This window comes from Lithobates pipiens, unplaced genomic scaffold, assembly GCF_037356315.1.
Source record: "Lithobates pipiens isolate NorthernLeopardFrog02 unplaced genomic scaffold, aLitPip1_a1.2 Scaffold_18, whole genome shotgun sequence".
NCBI classification, from domain to species: Eukaryota; Metazoa; Chordata; class Amphibia; order Anura; family Ranidae; genus Lithobates; species Lithobates pipiens.
Window position 1 is genome coordinate 251658642 of NW_027507758.1, and position 17147 is coordinate 251675788.

General features: G+C 43.6%; 1 protein-coding gene across 2 annotated transcripts in view; it reads left to right on the forward strand.

Moving 5' to 3' along the window:
* Positions 1–17147, forward strand: part of MAP3K5 (mitogen-activated protein kinase kinase kinase 5) — a 222179-nt gene that overhangs the window by 166856 nt on the left and 38176 nt on the right. For both annotated transcript variants that reach the window (XM_077486787.1, XM_077486786.1), the window contains exon 16: positions 12567–12694. In XM_077486787.1, coding sequence (XP_077342913.1) covers positions 12567–12694 — 128 coding nt within the window. The remainder of the gene's footprint in view (positions 1–12566; positions 12695–17147) is intronic.

Below are 17147 nucleotides of genomic sequence, written 5' to 3' on the forward strand. Positions count from 1 at the left end.
TGAGGGCAACCATAATGCTGATGCCGCCTGCAATGAAATTGAGTTTAACAGCCCTGATATATAGCAACATTAAACTTAGACATTACCAATAGACAAAAATGGATGTGATTAAGGTTGCAAACATGTAGTTAATGTTGCATTGTTTTCAGTACCCGTGCAGAAATAACACCACATTGTACACACATAAAATAAAATCCATTTTATGTGTGCACATGGCAACTATGAATGACATTTGTACTCTATGACTTACTGATAGAGATGAGCCGAACACCCCACTGTTCAGTTTATATTTAGTTCAGTTGTATTAATGCAATTTTTTTTTAAAACAATCTTTTTCAGGAGCAGTGATTTTAATGATGCTTAAAGTGAAATAATAAAAATGAAAATTCCTTTAAATATAGAGTCTGTGGGGTCCACTTTGTCTGCCTGTAAAGTGGTGTATAGAACATGCTGCAGGAAAACTGAAATTTCTAAAGGAAAAAAAACGCATCAAGTCAAATTTAAATTGACTTGCGGTTGCAATTGCCGACACACGGCTATTAAAAAAAAGAAAGAAAATACTGTCATGGCCAAAATGTAAAAAAAACGGCATGGGGTCCCCCCTAAAATACGTATACCAGATACGTATACCATACCAGATCTGAACATGCAGCCTGGTAGGCCAGGAAAGGAGGGGGGGGTGAGCTCACCCCCCCAGACCATACCAGGCCACCTGCCCCCCCCTCCCCCCTGCCCCAAAGCATTTTGTGCCCATCTTGATAGGGACAAGGATCTCTTCCCCACAACTCTGGGCTGTGGTTGTGGGAGTCTGCGGTTGGGGTGCTTATCTGAATCTGGAAGCCCCCTTGGATTTTGAGGGGGAACCCCACGCCATTAAAGGGGCCCCCAGATCCCGCCTGTCCGCCCCCCTCGACCCCCAATGGGAATGAGTATCTATCCATTTACCAAAAAGTGTCAAAATAAATAAAAACAGTAGATAGGTTTTTGACAATAAAAAACAGTGTCCCCTGATGTAGATCCATCATCAAAATAAAAAGTGCTCCGACCATGAAATGGCTTGCCGTTTTGACAGTTCTTATACAGGTAAGGGCAGGGCCACCTGGTGATCTCGCCAACCCCCCATGTTGAGGGCATGTGGCCTAGTATGATTCAGGAGGGGGGAGGCTGCTCGCTCGCCCCCCCCCCCTTTCCTGACCTTCTAGGCTGCATGCAGGGTCTGGTATGGATTTTTTGAGGGACCCCATGCCGTTTTATTTTTTACATTTTGGTAAGTCTGGTATGGACAGGGGGGGTGATCTCTACCCCGTTTTTTTTTTCTTTACTATTTTTATCAGCAAATTTTTATTTTATTATTTAGTTGTCAGCGGGGAAGCCTATTGACAGCTGATGACTTATCCGTTGTTAAGGACACGGCGGCCGGCTACCTGGCCCTGTTCCTTAACAACCAGATTTTACTGTGCCCGATCAGGGCGCAGAATGCACTGTGCAGCATACAGTGCATTCAGCGAGGCGAACACCCACCAAACACCCTGAAAATTCGGTTGTTCCCCGAATGTGGCGATCTCATGCTCGGGCCAAACCATTCACCAAACACTACTTACTGACCATCTCTGCATGTCCGTGGGAAATTTTACACCTCATATCTTTTACCATAAATGGCACAGGTATATGGAGGTGACTGGTTGATTTTATTTTATATTAACTTGAAACAAATGAAATCCTTTCCCTGACATGTATGTCCAGTCAACTCACCCATATATTTCTTGCTTCAATCACTTCTTTAGGGTACATGATCTGTGCACAATCCAATTAAGCAACCAGTGTATTGAATTTGAAATTAAAATCACAAATAACAAATTTCAAACCACCAATTCTTTCTTTAAATATCATAAAAATATTAATGACTTTAGTTTGCTATATTCTACAGTATGTTGTTATTACTAAATTGAGGCATGTAATCATTAAGTAGGTTACATTTTAGAAGGAATTTGTTAAGTGTCAAATAAAATAATATGCAGAATATAATCCACCAGAACTAGTTTAAGTAAGTGCCGAATTTAGATTAAAATTTCCCGGAGTATTGCTCAAGTTTTGATATAAAAATAGAGATGTTGAAAAATGTAAATACTTTCCAAAAAAACATTTTGGCAGTTCTGCATGCAGAGTTGTGAGAACTGAAGTAGAGTACATGACTCATCCTGCTGAATGCCAGGCTGAGGTTCCATCTAGTGAACACGGTTTGGAAATCATGCTGAATGTTCATGACACTATACTAAAAGTAATAAAAACATACTTGTGGCAAGTAGTGATTTTTAAAGTGTTTTTCCATAATTATGGTAGGCTGCCCACCTATATCCCTTTGCAATAAGCAGTGGGGGCACACATCAGGGTATTAGTTATGCCATACGTTTAATATTACTTTTAAAAGCAGTTATATTGCATTATTATATTTGAAAGGTCTGAAGGGACCCCTTAACTACCTCAATACATTGTGTTATATAAACTATACTGACTGAATATAGAGTATACACTGAATATCTAGTCTACGCTAAATGCAGAGTATATAAATCTAATATATATATATATATATATATATATATATATATATATACCCTACCTTTGGGCAATTATGGCTCTCTCAGCAGAGCGTGCTGTGATTGGCCAAAGCATGCAGGTCAGTTGCATGCTTTGACCAGTCATCATACAGCAATATGCATTATGGGGCATTCCGCAGCGCTCAAATTTCCCGTGAATGCCCCCTAATATTCGCTGTTCGGCGAATGGGCTGACACCCAATGTTCAAGTCGAACATGCATTTGATTCGAACATCAAGCTCATCCCTAATGACAACGGATTTAGGTGAGTAAAAGGGACACTTAGTTCATTTCTATGCCAGTGATTAGTTAGATTTGTTTGTTTTTTTGTCAGGCAATGGGCTGAATGAGTCTTCATGGGTAGAGGACTGCTCCCTGCTAAGACATTGTATTCTGACAGTGGGACTTTTTTTTTCAATTTTTTTTTTCCAACAAGCCTGTTCAACAGAAGTTGATTGTTAAATCGACTTCTGTCGAGTGAGAATAGCCACACATGGATTTAAATTTAGCCAGTCCCTGCTGAACTGGCCCGAATTTTGATTCACCAACGGCTAGCTTTTTTTATTCAGCGGCCTGTGACTTGCTGTTATAGCCACTAGCAATAATCACTGTGTTGTCCCAGCAGAGGGAGAACACAATAACTCATAGGGGGAATCGAGCAATTTTCTTTCTGTCGCAGGAAAGAAAATCACTCCCTCTATAGCCAGACTAATCTGCATAAGTAGAAAGTGCAAAAGCCACTTGATCAGCATGACAGTCCAAAGAGTATTCTTTTCAGAAGGAGACGTCAGAAGTGGCATTTATATTGCTTCACTAAATGTACTGTAATAAGACTAGTTTGTTTGTCCTGTTTACCTATAATTGAAACAGTGATAAACATCTATTTGTGTTAATTATTTTCTATACTTCTATATGATTGCATGTATGCTGAAAAAAAAAAAAAAAAACATGTATACTAATGATAAGTAGAATGAGAGAAAAAGCTGTGTAATATATTCTGTGGAATGCAAGTCACGACTTTAAAGACTGTGCGCTGTGACACAGTTAGTTGAGATCATTTGTATTCAGTCTATTTATTTTTTGTCTAATGTACACTAGCATTCCCCCTTAGGCTTGTCTAGTTGCTCACAGCATGGGGAGGGAAAAAAACAAACAAAAAGTAAAAAAAGTGTGCCAGTATAGACGTACGCTAGCAATAATTCGTGTTGGGGTTGAATAAGTCTGGAAATCTGTATTGTTAAGTGTGTAGGGTAATGTGTTATCTTTTGCAGCATGATGCATTCCTATGTACTTGTTCTACTGGCAGATCATCTCTATTGTGTCTGGTATGTATAATGCCAGCACAAGCCAGAACAGAGTATATTAAATTAGTATAATTATAAATGTAGCAGGGAGCTCGATATAAATATATTCCTGCAATCAAAAGACACTCTGTAACAATGCTACAGTGACACTGTTTCCCTCTAGTGGCAGCAAAGCTTGTGTCATCACATCCTGCTAGCAGACTGGATACAGGAAGCAAAGCATGCAGGGAATTGTAGTTCCAGGACTCAAGTTTCACATTGGGATTTCAGAGTTTATGGACTACAAATTCCAGACTGCAGAGGAGAGAAGAACAGACTGCTGGGGAGACTATAAGAGGGATGGATTGAGGCCTAGAGCTCTCTCTTGGGATGCCGTTTGACTCTGCCAGCAGCAGGTCTGTGTGACAGTGAGCTTCTGTTAAGTTGCGGCCTATACAGTGAGGAGTCGGACAGCTATAAATAGAGGGATCTCTGTGGACAGCATTGCTTCTTCCTTGCAGCGGATCGGAGGATGTTCTGGGATGTCCAGAGAAGACTGCACTTCAGATTCCAGTGGAATGCACCATGGCGTGGTGGGCGCCATTCCCCAGAGCCCGGATACAGAGAGAGAGTTCCTGTTAAAGTTTTCTCATCATCTGCATCATTGCCAACTTCATCTGAGTTCCAGAGTGGTGAGCGGGCATAGCCCATATCTTAGTAAAAGACTTCTTTCAGACATCATTCACAACAGTTCAACTGGTGATACTTGTAGTCCCACAGAAGTTAGGTTTTGTGCTATAATGAACACTGAAAGCAGACATCTATGCCGTGTTCACATTATTGATTCTAGCAGCTATATTGCATAGCATCATTAGGATCATAAAAAAAGACATGGAAGTTGAGATGATTCCCGAAGTGATTTCAAACAAAGCATTGCAAAGAAGCAACGGGAGGATCTTGGTCAGTGTCCGCAACATAACAGCCTCACCAGTGAAGATGCTGGCTCGGACATTCCTGGGACAAGTGAATCTGGCTACCCCAGTCTCACCGTTTTGATTTGGTGGGGGGGAGAAAAGAATGGGATCCCTGTCAAGGAATTCTATCCAAAGAATACTTCTCTCTCACCTGCGTGGAAGGAAAGGGCCCAGACTCAACTCCTGATATGGCAGGCTGCATTCTCCAAGAGCGAGTTTGATGTGGGATATGCAAAAAGCGACCAACACAGGTTCCGTCTTCAATAGGATAAGCCATTCAGAGAAAGAGTCCAACGGATTCCTTTAAGGGATTTGGAGGACCTGCGTGAACAGTTGGCAGAGCTGGAAAGAGCAGATGTCATCCGAGAGTCCCGGAGTCCACACACTTCCTCAATAGTGGTGGTACGGAAGAAGAATGGGTCGCTGCGGTTTTGTATCGACTATAGGACGCTAAACCAAAGGACCATTCCTGACCAATATACCACCCCAAGGATAGAACAAGCCTTACAGAGCCTGTCAGGGGTGAAATAGTTTAGTGTGCTGGACTTGAGGAGCGGGTACTACCAAATCCCCATGTACCCTGAGGATCAGGAAAAGACTGCTTTTTTTAACCCAGTGGGTTTCTTTGAATTTGATCACATGACTCAAGGCCTGTCTGGTGCCCCGGGCCATCTTCCAAAGGCTGACAGAGAAGACTGTGGGTGGCATGAACCTGATCAAGGTGTTGTTGTACTTAAATGACATCATCGTGTTTGGCAGGACTCTGGAGGTGCATGAAGAGTGTTTGGAAAAGGTCCTGAAGAGACTCTATGATGAAGGATTGAAGCTCTCTCTGGAGAAGTGACAGTTTTATCAACCCTCGGTCAAATACCTTGGCCACATCGTGTCTGCTGTGTCATGGTTATGCAGTGATCTTCCTCTGTTTACTTACCTCCCCTCATGTGTTCTGACTAAGAGGCCAGCCGCTTCCATCTGGTGGTTTTTATAACCTCTCCTCTAAGCATGGCTCCACCCTAGGCCCTATCAGGGTACTCTATATTAACCTGTGCACTGCAAGTCAGCGGGGCTGATCAACCATTGTGTATCATTGTGTGTTTGGCTTCCTGTTTCCTGCTTGCTGTGTGCGCTACGTTTGACTCTGTTACCGACCTTGGCGTGTTCTCTACGATTCCTGTCTGCTTGTGACCTTGACCTTTTGCATGTCTCCGACCATCCCTGTCTGCCTGTGACCCTGAACCTTTAGCGTGTACTCTGTTGTTCCTGTCTGCTAATTGCCCTGACCTCTGCCGTATCCCCTTACTATCCTTGTCGTTCCAGCCTGCTGCTTCCTTCTCCTGTAGTCTACTGTGAGCGTGAATTGTGAGACCTTAGGGGTCGCAACCTGGAGCCAAACTGCAGCGAAGTCCATCCTCACCACTGGAGGCTCTGGTGAACACCCACTGGCTCTTAGACTCTGTGCCCTGGGGAATCTATGCTCCAGCTCCCATTGGGATCTGTGTTAGTGATCCTGTAGACATGTGTCCTGGATCTCCCTGGGTACAATCCGCAGCAGTCAGTCCTAAGGTCCACTACCTAGTGATGCACTTCTGACTCCTACGGAGTGCATCTGTCACCTGGTCTCAGGTGACTTGACATGCTGATGGAGTGGCCACTGACCCCCAGAGGCTGTAAGCCGTCACCTCCTGGCCGAAACCTACTAATGTGACCAAGCTTAGATAGTTTCTGGGATTCTGCTCATATTGCTGGGGATTCGTTGAGGGATTTGCTAAAATAGCTCAACCACTCAATGAGCTACTGAAAATCTAAGAGGAAGACAATAATCCCAATTCAGTTAAGCCTGTCAGACTAGCTGGAGGGCCCAGGAAGCCCAAAGAGTCCATTCATGAATAGTGGACCACCCAGTGTGAAAAGCTTTGTAGGCAGCTGAAGTGGGGCCTTACAACTGCTCCAGTCCTGGCCTACGCAGATACAGCTAAGCCATTCAAACTACATGTGGATGCCAGCCAAGAAGGGTTAGGCAGGGTGCTGTTTTAAGAGCATGATGGGCATCTCTGGACTTTTTCCTATGTGAGTCGGAGTCTAGCACCCACCGAGAACTACCCCACACACAAAATCGAATTTCTGGCCTTGAAGTGGGCAGTGGTGGATAAACTGAGGAATTATCTGTGTGGCACAGAATTTGTGATTAAAACTGACAATAATCCCCTCACATACCTACTCACTACCGCCAAGTTGGACGCCACAGGTCACAGATGGTTGGCTGCCCTATCAGGGTTTAATTTCAGCCTGAGATACTGGCCGGGTCACTTTTGTTTCAGTAACCATACCTTATGGTTTACCACAGTTGTGTTTCCTCTCTACTGCTGTGTTTCACACTAATATTGCCAAGTAAGTCTGCCAGAGGGGTTGGGACTGTTCTTGGGGTTGAGAGGCAGAGTACAGAACAAAATATACATTAAGCGGCTCCTCCAGGGGTAGCGCTACATAAAGAAGAATATTGTATTTGTGTTCACTAACAGCATCTAGAGAGGCAATGCAGGTTATTGCCAGTTCATGTTGACAGTTCTTAGTAATGAACATTGTGTAAACTCAGTCACAGCTACTTTTTTTTTCCTTTTGGGATAAAGATTTTACATAAATTAATAAAAGTTGACTATTGCAAGCATCCCTACCAGTGTTAACTGGTTTGTCTCTTCCCTGTAACTGCAAGAAATCTTGTTCTTTTGAAAAGCAGCAGGCTTGCTTGCTGGCTGGCATCAGTTAAAAAAAGAGGAAAGAAAGCCTAAAAAAAAGAAACAAATGCAGCCATCACATCTAAGAACTGGTAAGATGCAGTATAATAAATGTTTTCTTTTGGGTTTAATATGGCTTTAAGCTTTGAATTATTTCTAAATAAAGGCCTTCAGACTAGTAGTACATATAGAATGTGTTTATGAATCTTTACACTTGTAGATTACTTTCCTGTGGTGCACTTAGGGAATAATTCAGGCTATAATGGTTGAATGTAGGAGCAAGCACAATGCTTGTATTCATAACTATAGTACTGTATACTCTTGCAAGGGGAGGTGCCCTATAAAATATACACAGCAGTCAGGTTAAAGTCACAGAGGATGTAGCCAGACCCTGTGTTTGGATGTTGAGTTGTAACATCTCCCAGGCCACACCAAGGCATCCACTGGGATATTTGCATTGTAAACCATATTTAGCCTTATTAAATACCATATAGAAAATATGCATATAAATATACATATAAAACATTCCGGTGATGTATCAAATAGTGTCCCCCATCGGATAGTGATCGCCCTGTACTGCGCTTGCGCAGTACAGTGGACAAAGAGAAGCCGAACATTTCCGAAGATAAATGGCACCTGCGCAGTGAGTCCAGGTTCAAGCACCACCATCCAAGTGGACACAGAGTTAGAATAAGAAATAGCCGAGCGAAGCGAGGCCATGTCCGAAGCGTAGCGAGCGAAGTGAGCCCGTGAGGGGCCCTGTTAGTATGAGCAACCGTATGTCTACTTGGATGGTGGGGCTTCAACCTGGACTCAGTCGCCGTTCTTCTTAGGACACTTTCGAAGTCTCCCTCAAACAGTTGTCCATTAACAAATGTTCCCATGGAATGTTTTCTTTATATTCTTGCTTTGGTGATAACCCAAAATTTAGGATCTGACCTCACTTTCGGTCCTGGTGACAATAATCACCAGGACAGCAAGATAGAGGAAACCTCCCTAAAGGTACTTTACACTGTTGGTAGTAAAGCGCTGCTAGTTTTAGCCATGCTTTACCGCTGTTATAGTGGTGCTTTTTGGCCGATAGCAGGGTGCTTTTACCCCCCCCCCCCCCCCCCGCTAGCGGCTGAAGAAAGGGTTAAACGCACCCATGTTCATTTCAATGGGCAGGGTGTTTTGGGAGCGGTGTATACACCGCTCCCGCACCTCCCCGAAGATGCTGCTTGCAGGACTTTTTTTCCCATCCTGCAAGCGCACCGCCCCAGTGTGAAAGCACTCGAGCTTTCACATTGGGGAGACATGAGATGCGCTTTACAGGTGCTATTTTTAGCATTAAAATGCTTGAAACGCACCCCGGTGTAAAAGGGGTCCAAAGGGACCAAAAAAAAAAGACTTAAAAGCTGACAGAAGTTCCAATCCTTTCCTACATAGAGATATACTTTAAGTGCCACATCTCCCCTGTGATATTCTCGTGTGAAAACCTCACAACTACCTAAGTCTTGAATTGGGTTACTCAGAGGGGTTACTAAAGGCAAATAGACTATGCACTTTGCAGTTGCTCCAGAGCTTAGTAAATTAGGTTAAGCGTCATTTTGCAAAAAGTACAAAAGCAAGGGAAAAAAATGCATTTATGCTTGCACATGATTGGATGATGGAAGTCAGCAGAGATTTTGCTCATTTACTAAGCTCTGGTGCAACTGCACTTTGCAAAGTACATAGTGTATTTGCCTTTAGTAAATCAACCCCAGAGTCTGAACAGCTGTTGTCTCCACTTCTGCTTAGCCGTGTTCATGGCTTTGTGTGAGACACATGTGCTGATCGACTTCTCATGCAGAAGCAATCCTTAAGGCCGTGCACACACCCAAAAAATCATATGTAGCGCCGGCTCCTGTTTTTATAAATTTAAGGTTACATCTGAACTGCAGTTTGGTTTGGGTGTCTAAATTTGGACTTCAGCATCAGTCTGACTGGACTATGAGATGTTCAGCCTGGCCACAGGGGGCATTGTCTCTTCTGGCAGGTATGGAACTACAGTCTGGTTGGGTGCTTTAAGATTACTCTGTCTCGGAGCCCGCCCAGTGGGAGTGGAGCTCTTGCTGTGCTTTCTGGGAGAGGGCACTTAAGATGCGGACGTCACGTGGTTCGGGGTTCTGGTCCAGAAGGATGTGCTGACTTCATGGTCCTGGTCCTTCTGACCAGCCCCCAGGAAGGCTATGGCCTGGGGTGCGGATCCACCCACTGGCTAGCCCGAGGCAAGGAAACGAAAGGAGAATTCTGAGGCGTTTGGGTGCCGTGTCCGGTTTGGGAGAGATCCATTAGCTTCGTAGCATTCCAGGGGAGGACTCTTCAGAAGAAGACCACGTACGGGTTGGTTTCTTAGCAAGAGCCTGGAAGGACTGAAGTACCAAAGTGAATCTGGTCTCGTGGATATCGCCAAGCTGGCTGAAAGATCCAGGTATCACACGAGTGTTCTACAAGATTAGTTTTCTACATGTTCTACAACAACGTCTGTGGCAGAGACTTATTCCTAAGTTAAGCACCTAGTTAGCTGCTAGGCCTTGTGAGAGAGGGACTGTCCAACCTGAGTGAACATCCAGTTGTGAATGGCTATTCACAACTGGATACAGTCAAAGTGAGTAAGTTCTTACATTTTTGACTTTGACAATAAGGGTACCTGAACTTTCTTCCTAACCCTCTGATCCCAATTTAAGAGACTGTTCATTGTCTACGTTTGCAAATAAAATCCCTTTATGCGGATTCTGTCGTCAGTCTCTCAAGTTACTGGGCCATCTATCACGGGACACCCCTAGATGTGAATTGAGAAAAAGAAGGGAACGGTAAGCCCAACTAAACCAGCAGCTCCTTCGGGGGTTAGTGCTACACATACAAAAAACAACGCTTTTGAATCGATCATACAATAATCTGATCGTTAGTACACAACTTTCGAGAGCCGATCGCGACAGTTCATCTGATATTATCCAATGGAATAAACACAAACATTTTTCTCGTATGATACCAGATCGTACAATTCTAGCTTAATTGGTACAGTATTCATCCGAAAATGCACTTACAAATCTTTATTCTGTCGTACGAGAATTTTCATTTACTTTAGTAATCTCTTCATTTGTGATATGAGACTAGCATGCAAAAAGAAAACCAAACAATCATTTGTCCGATAATCTCATTGTGCGTACCAGGCATTAGTTATTTATTTGCTGAAGGTGCACTTTAGATAGCAGTCAATCAGAATTCATTCTTCTGTCATCACACAGCACAAGATTAATTCTGACCAGTTCCTGCAGCTTAATGCATGTACAGATTAGCATTTAGAAATAAAAATGTGCCACTTTTCTGATTTAAAAAAAAAAAATCTAAAAGTGCATTCTATTGCTCTTGGCTGTCTCCAAATTTCCTTTTTTTCCTGCTGTGATCAGATTTCCTCTTTGAGGGTGGCTATGTTCGTTCTCCATGATCCTGCTGTATGTCCTGGGATGAACTATGAACTATGTGATCTGTAGCGGGCATAGAGCAGTGTACATGACAGAAACTAATGTGCACTGCTAGTTCCAAAAAATAGATGTGAGAGGGAAAAAATGTGTAAAAGTTTGGTCATATGGGGAAAAACATGACTGTATACACCAGTGGTCTTCAAACTGTGGCATATAGAAAAACAGGGAGGGCGTACCGACCTTGTGCATTACCAAAGATAACATTTACTAATACTATCGCTGAGGCTCTGATGAAGAGGGTACTCCCTCGTAACGCATAAGCCGCTTGCGATGCCATCTGGTTCCTCCAAATACCCAGTCCAGGTTGCAGGTGTCTAGAAGACACGGTTCCGAATTGTTGGAGCAATGTTAAGCCTTTTTTTTTACTTTTGTTTGTGAGTTTGACTGTTGTTTTTATTATTTAAATAAATGTTATCTTTGGTAATGCACAAGGTGCGCCCTCCCTGTTTTTCTATATGTTTCAGCTCTAAGGACACCCATTGTTCTGAGGAGGGCAGCAAGACCTTTGACTTTCCTTGTTTTATCCAAAGGGTTGGCTACACCACACATGGACTAAGCTCCTGAGTGCAGGAGATTGTTTTGTCTTCAAACTGTGGCCCAGGGGTCCGATGTGGCCCATTGTTTGCCTTTATGCTGCCCTTGAGACATTATTCCTCTCACTGATACGAGACACTATTCTGCCAATTGACATCAACAATGGGGCTCCGTTTCTCCCACTGACAACAATGGGGCACTATTCTTCCCCGAATACCAAATTTGGCGATGTTTACTCACCACTGATGCCTGGAAAATTTCCATTCCCGCTAGCCACAGTCTGGCCCCCATAAAGTCAGAAGGACAATAAACTTGCCCTTTGTATAAAAAGTTTGAAGACCCCTGGTGTACACTTTTCACACTTAAAAAAAAAAAACCTTTTATTTTGCCATGTATGCATCATTAGTGCAAGGTTAAGGTGGATTTATATTTGGAATACCTGTTGATTTTGCTCCACACTGGTACTTTTGTGATAAAGTGACTCATGTAATTGCTAGAGTTATGCAGATCCATGTTGGAAATACTGGCAGAGGCATAAGACCAAAGCAAATGTACCTAGGCTGTATATTAGTCTCCATAGGAGACCAGGGAGTAATATTTTCCTTTCAGTTGTTTTACAGTTTGTCTCTGAGAAGATGTTTGAAATGTGAGGCTTTTCAGTAAAACAGAAACAGATGTGTCTTTATTGGCAATCAGCTGTAATGATTTTTGTTTTAATCTTTCTGCAGCAACAGAGGGAATAAGTGTAACATAAAAACAGCAGTATTTTTGCAGCATGTTTGAACCTCATTTTTTAACTCCAGATGTTGTGTGTTACTTTAGAGTTAGAGTTTCCCTGTAGGGCTTTTATTGTGCTTTTATTATTGTGTGTTGCGCTTATCATTAATAAGGTGTTGCTTTAAATAAAAATAAAAAAATACTAAATAGGTTTCCTTACTTCTAGGTACTCCCAACCACTTCATGAAGAAATCGCACTTCACAGGCACTTGAAACACAAAAACATTGTCCAATATTTGGGCTCGTTCAGTGAAAATCGCTTTATTAAGATATTTATGGAACAGGTGCCAGGAGGTAAGTGTTTTACTTAAAGTGAACCTTTACCTTGTAAAACAATCCAGTTAAAAATGGAAAAATAGAACATTTGTGTGTATATATATATATATATATATATATATATATATATATATATATATATATATATATATACACACGCACACACACACAGTTGTGCTCATAAGTTTACATACCCTGGCAGAATTTATGATTTCTTGGCCGTTTTTCAGAGAATATGAATGATAACACAAAAACATTTATTTCACTCATGGTTAGTGTTTGGCTGAAGCCATTTATTATCAATCAACTGTGTTTACTCTTTTTAAATCATAATCACAACAAAAACTACCCAAATGACCCTGATCAAAAGCAGTGACTGTGCACCCTCTATGACCATTGGATAGATTTATGCATTCATGAATCTATCCAGGGCCACCGCTGCCACCCCCTATTGAGGCGCCCATGCCCTTTTCAGGCACCTGAACTACAGTGGCGCACGGGGGGGGGGGGACGGGTTTGAAGCACCTGCTTAGAGCTATAGGCTTTAATATGCGTCAAAAAAGGTGACCTGTGAGCACCATGCTTGGTGCTCGCAGTTCATCCAGGTGTGTTAGAACAGCAAATGAATATTCGCTGTCCTAACACTGAACTACCTCTCCACCAATCAGGTGCTCGGGGCTGCTGCCCATCACCTGATTGACTGAAACGACAGGCGCTGTGATTGGACGCCTGACAGGAGAGGATGGGAGGAGACTAATGGAGGACTCCGCTCACTGCTGTCACCGACTGCCCCATCGAGACAGGGTAAGTGCCGGGCAGATGGTGAGTGGGTGGGGGGGGCTCGCAGTGGTGCCATTGAATGGCACAGTGGCAGCATTCAATGGGCAGAGTGGCTGCGTGTGATGGCCACAGTGGCTGTGTTTAATGGGCAGAGTAGCAGCATTCAATGGGCAGAGTGGCAGCATTCCATGGGCACAATGGCAGCATTTGATGGCACAGTGGCTGTGTTTGATGGGCACAGTGACAGCATTTGATGGGCTCAGTGGCTGCGTTTGATGGGCACAGTGGCAGCTTCTGATGGGCACAGTGGCAGCATTCAGTGGGCACAGTGGCAGCATTTTATGGCACAGTGGCTATGTTTGATGGGCAAAGTAGCAGCGTTTGATGGGCACAGTGGCAGCATTTGATGGGCACAGTGGCAGCGTTTGATGCGCACAGTGGCAGCTTTTGATGGGAGCAGTGTCTGCTTTTGATGGCACAGTGGCATTATTTGATGGCACAGTGGCAGTGTTTGATCGGCACAGTGGCAGCAATAGAGGGGCAGAGTGGCAGCATTCGATGGGCACAGTAGCAGCGTTTGGCACAGTGGCTGTGTTTGATGGGCACAGTGGCTGCATTTGATGGGCACAGTGGCTGCATTAGATGGCACATTGAGGCTGCAATTGATGTTTTTTTTCAGTATTTTTCAGTTTGTTTGCACCTCCCCAAAAATTTTGATCACCAGCCACCACTGCGAGTCCGGCGGACAATCCGGCCGTCTGTGTGCTAGTCCGCTGGACTTTTGAAATGAACGGACTTTCCCGCACACGGAGAAAAGTCTGTTCATTTTGAACGCGGCTCCAGGTAGACAGGACTAGCGCAGGAGGTCAATGTTTTGACACGTCCCTTGCCCCGTCACCTGGTATGGACTTAAAGGGGAAGCCCTACGAAGAAAAAACGGCGTGGGGTGCCCCCAAGGTCCATATAAGATCCTTATCCGAGCGCGCAGCCCGGCCGATCAGGAAAGGGGGTGGGGGTGAGCGAGCACCCTCCTCCTGAGCAGTACCAGGCTGCGTGCCCTCAACATGGGGGGTGCTTTGGGGAAGGGGGGGCCCAGCGGCCCCCCCACCCCAAAGCACCTTGTCCCCATGTTGATGAGGACAAGGGCCTCTTCCCGACAACCCTGACCTGGTTGTCGGGGTCTGCGGGCGGGGGGCTCATCGGAATCCGGGAGCCCCCTTTAATAAGGGGGTCCCCAGATACCGGCCCCCCACCCTATGTGAATGAGTATTGGGGTACAATGTACCCCCTACCCATTCACCTGGTGAAAAAAATGTAAATAAAACACAACACAAGGTTTCAAAATAATTTATTGCACAGCTCCGGGGGTCTTCTTCTGACTTCCGACCCCCGGAGCTGTGCAATAAATTATTTTGAAACCTTGTGTTGTGTTTTATTTACATATTTTTTTCACCAAGTGAATGGGTAGGGGTACATTGTACCCCATACTCATTCACATAGGGTGGGGGGCCGGTATCTAGGGGCCCCCTTATTAAAGGGGGCTCCCGGATTCCGATGAGCCCCCCGCCCCCGCAGACCCCGACAACCAACGGCCAGGGTTGTCGGGAAGAGGCCCTTGCCCTCGTGGCCTGGTACGGCTCAGGAGGGGGGGTGCTCGCTCGTCCCCACCCCCTTTCCTGACCGGCTGGGCTACGTGCTCGGATAAGGGTATGATATGGACTTTGGGGGGGACCCCACGCCGTTTTTTTTGGTGTAGGGCTTCCCCTTTAAGTCCATACCAGGTGACGGGGCCAGCGACATGTCAATCTCGCCCATGGATGCAGCGATATTGACCTCCTGCGCTAGTCTCGTCTACCTGGTGCCTCGTTCAAAATGAACGGACTTTCCTCCATGTGTGGGCAAGTCCGTTCATTTCAAAAGTACGGCAGACTCCAGCCATAGTCCGGCGGTGTGCAAAAGTCCGGTTGTGTGTGGGCAGGTCCGCTCCTTCAGAAAGTACGGCGGACTTTCCGGCGGTTTGTCCGTCAGAAGTGCGCCGGATAGTCTGATCGTGTGTACGCGGCATTACATGTTTATTATTTTAATAAAAAAATGGTAAAGCTTTACAATCCCTTTAATATAACAAATAAATAAATCTTTTTTGTTGGGGGGGCAACTAGCTTTTACTTTGGCAGGATAGACTAAAATTAATTTATTTTCCATGTATCCCACAGTATAGACAAAAAGGTGTCTATAGATTCAAGTAATGGAGAAGCTGTTTACCACAAACTACACCTCTATATTCAGGAGCAAAGTTTATATTGATAAAGGCGATTTCTTTCTTGTACATTTGCCCAGTCACAGTTTCTTCATTTAGTAAGTTCTCAGTTTTTGGCTTTCCTGTGCCAGTCAGTGGAAAGTTGGAGAGACCGGCAGAAATGCTAAAAGCGGTCATTTTCATTAGTCTAAAGAGATTTCAGAACCTGATGAGGTCTGAAGTGTGTGGTAGCAATTACCATAATGACTGAGAGAAAATCTTTTGGGTTGAAGAGCAGAACACATACAGTACCAGAGTGTAAGATGAGACACAGGCAGGTAGTCATGCCGTGGTTTGTGGTTACTGAATTGCAGCTGTTATTATTAGACAGGCCCTTGTTTGTGTGTCTGGAGATATATATATAAGGAGGACTGGGAGAAAAGCAAACACACAACTTCGCTGTAAATATAAGGTGTGAAATGGAGAGTACTAACTTTTTAGAATTAAAGTATGTAAGATCTTATCATTGGCATTATTGATTTGTCCTTGAAAAATACACACTTAATGGTACCAGATAATAGGAAATTATGTTTTTCAGGTACTGAAAATGTGTATTGTGTAAGTTGATTGTTATATTAAATAGAAAAATCATCATGCAAAAAGATTATTCGTTCGAAGGAAAATTTGCGAAAATTTACAGCTATATAGCCCAAAATCTGTTGTTTCTGTTGACCACCACTATGTTGACCATTATCTAACGTCTTTAGGCCGCCTTTATTCACTAGCTTACCAGAAAAATCTATTCTGTTTACATCCAATCAAGTAGACTGTCACACTATATGGACACTCATCTAAGGTCAGCCATACACGTTTTGAATCCTGGCTGGTTCAGCAGGAACCAGCTGAGATTTGAACCTTTAACCTCCCTGGCGGTATGATTATTTCGGATTTTAGGTGCTGAAAGCGGTACAATTATTTTGCATGGAAATTTGGCGTTTTATATTGTAGTCCTGTAATTCTTAGGAATAACTCACTTAAATCTGTCCAAACCAGAGTCTAGCAGACACCCCGGGTATGATAAAGTTTGAAAAATGAAATCGTAAATTATAATATAATAAATAACTATAAATAATTATACCAAATAATAATAACAATAATAAAAATTATTCAATAATGTAATCAAATCAAAAACACTGAAATTTGCTCAGTTGCAGAATTGTCATTACTTTTCAATATTTGATGACGGATCTCCCCACAAATCGCTATCGCTCAATTTTGTGAGTGATTCTAATTTATTATCGCTGTTTTCTAGCTAGTCTAAAATCATTGTTGATGCAAAGGGACAGTTTTGGTTGCTATGGACAATCTCCAGTTTCCAGGCATAAAAAACAGTTTTTATAATATAAAACTGCAGGACACTGGGCAGACCACTAGGGACAAAGGGGATGTGAAATG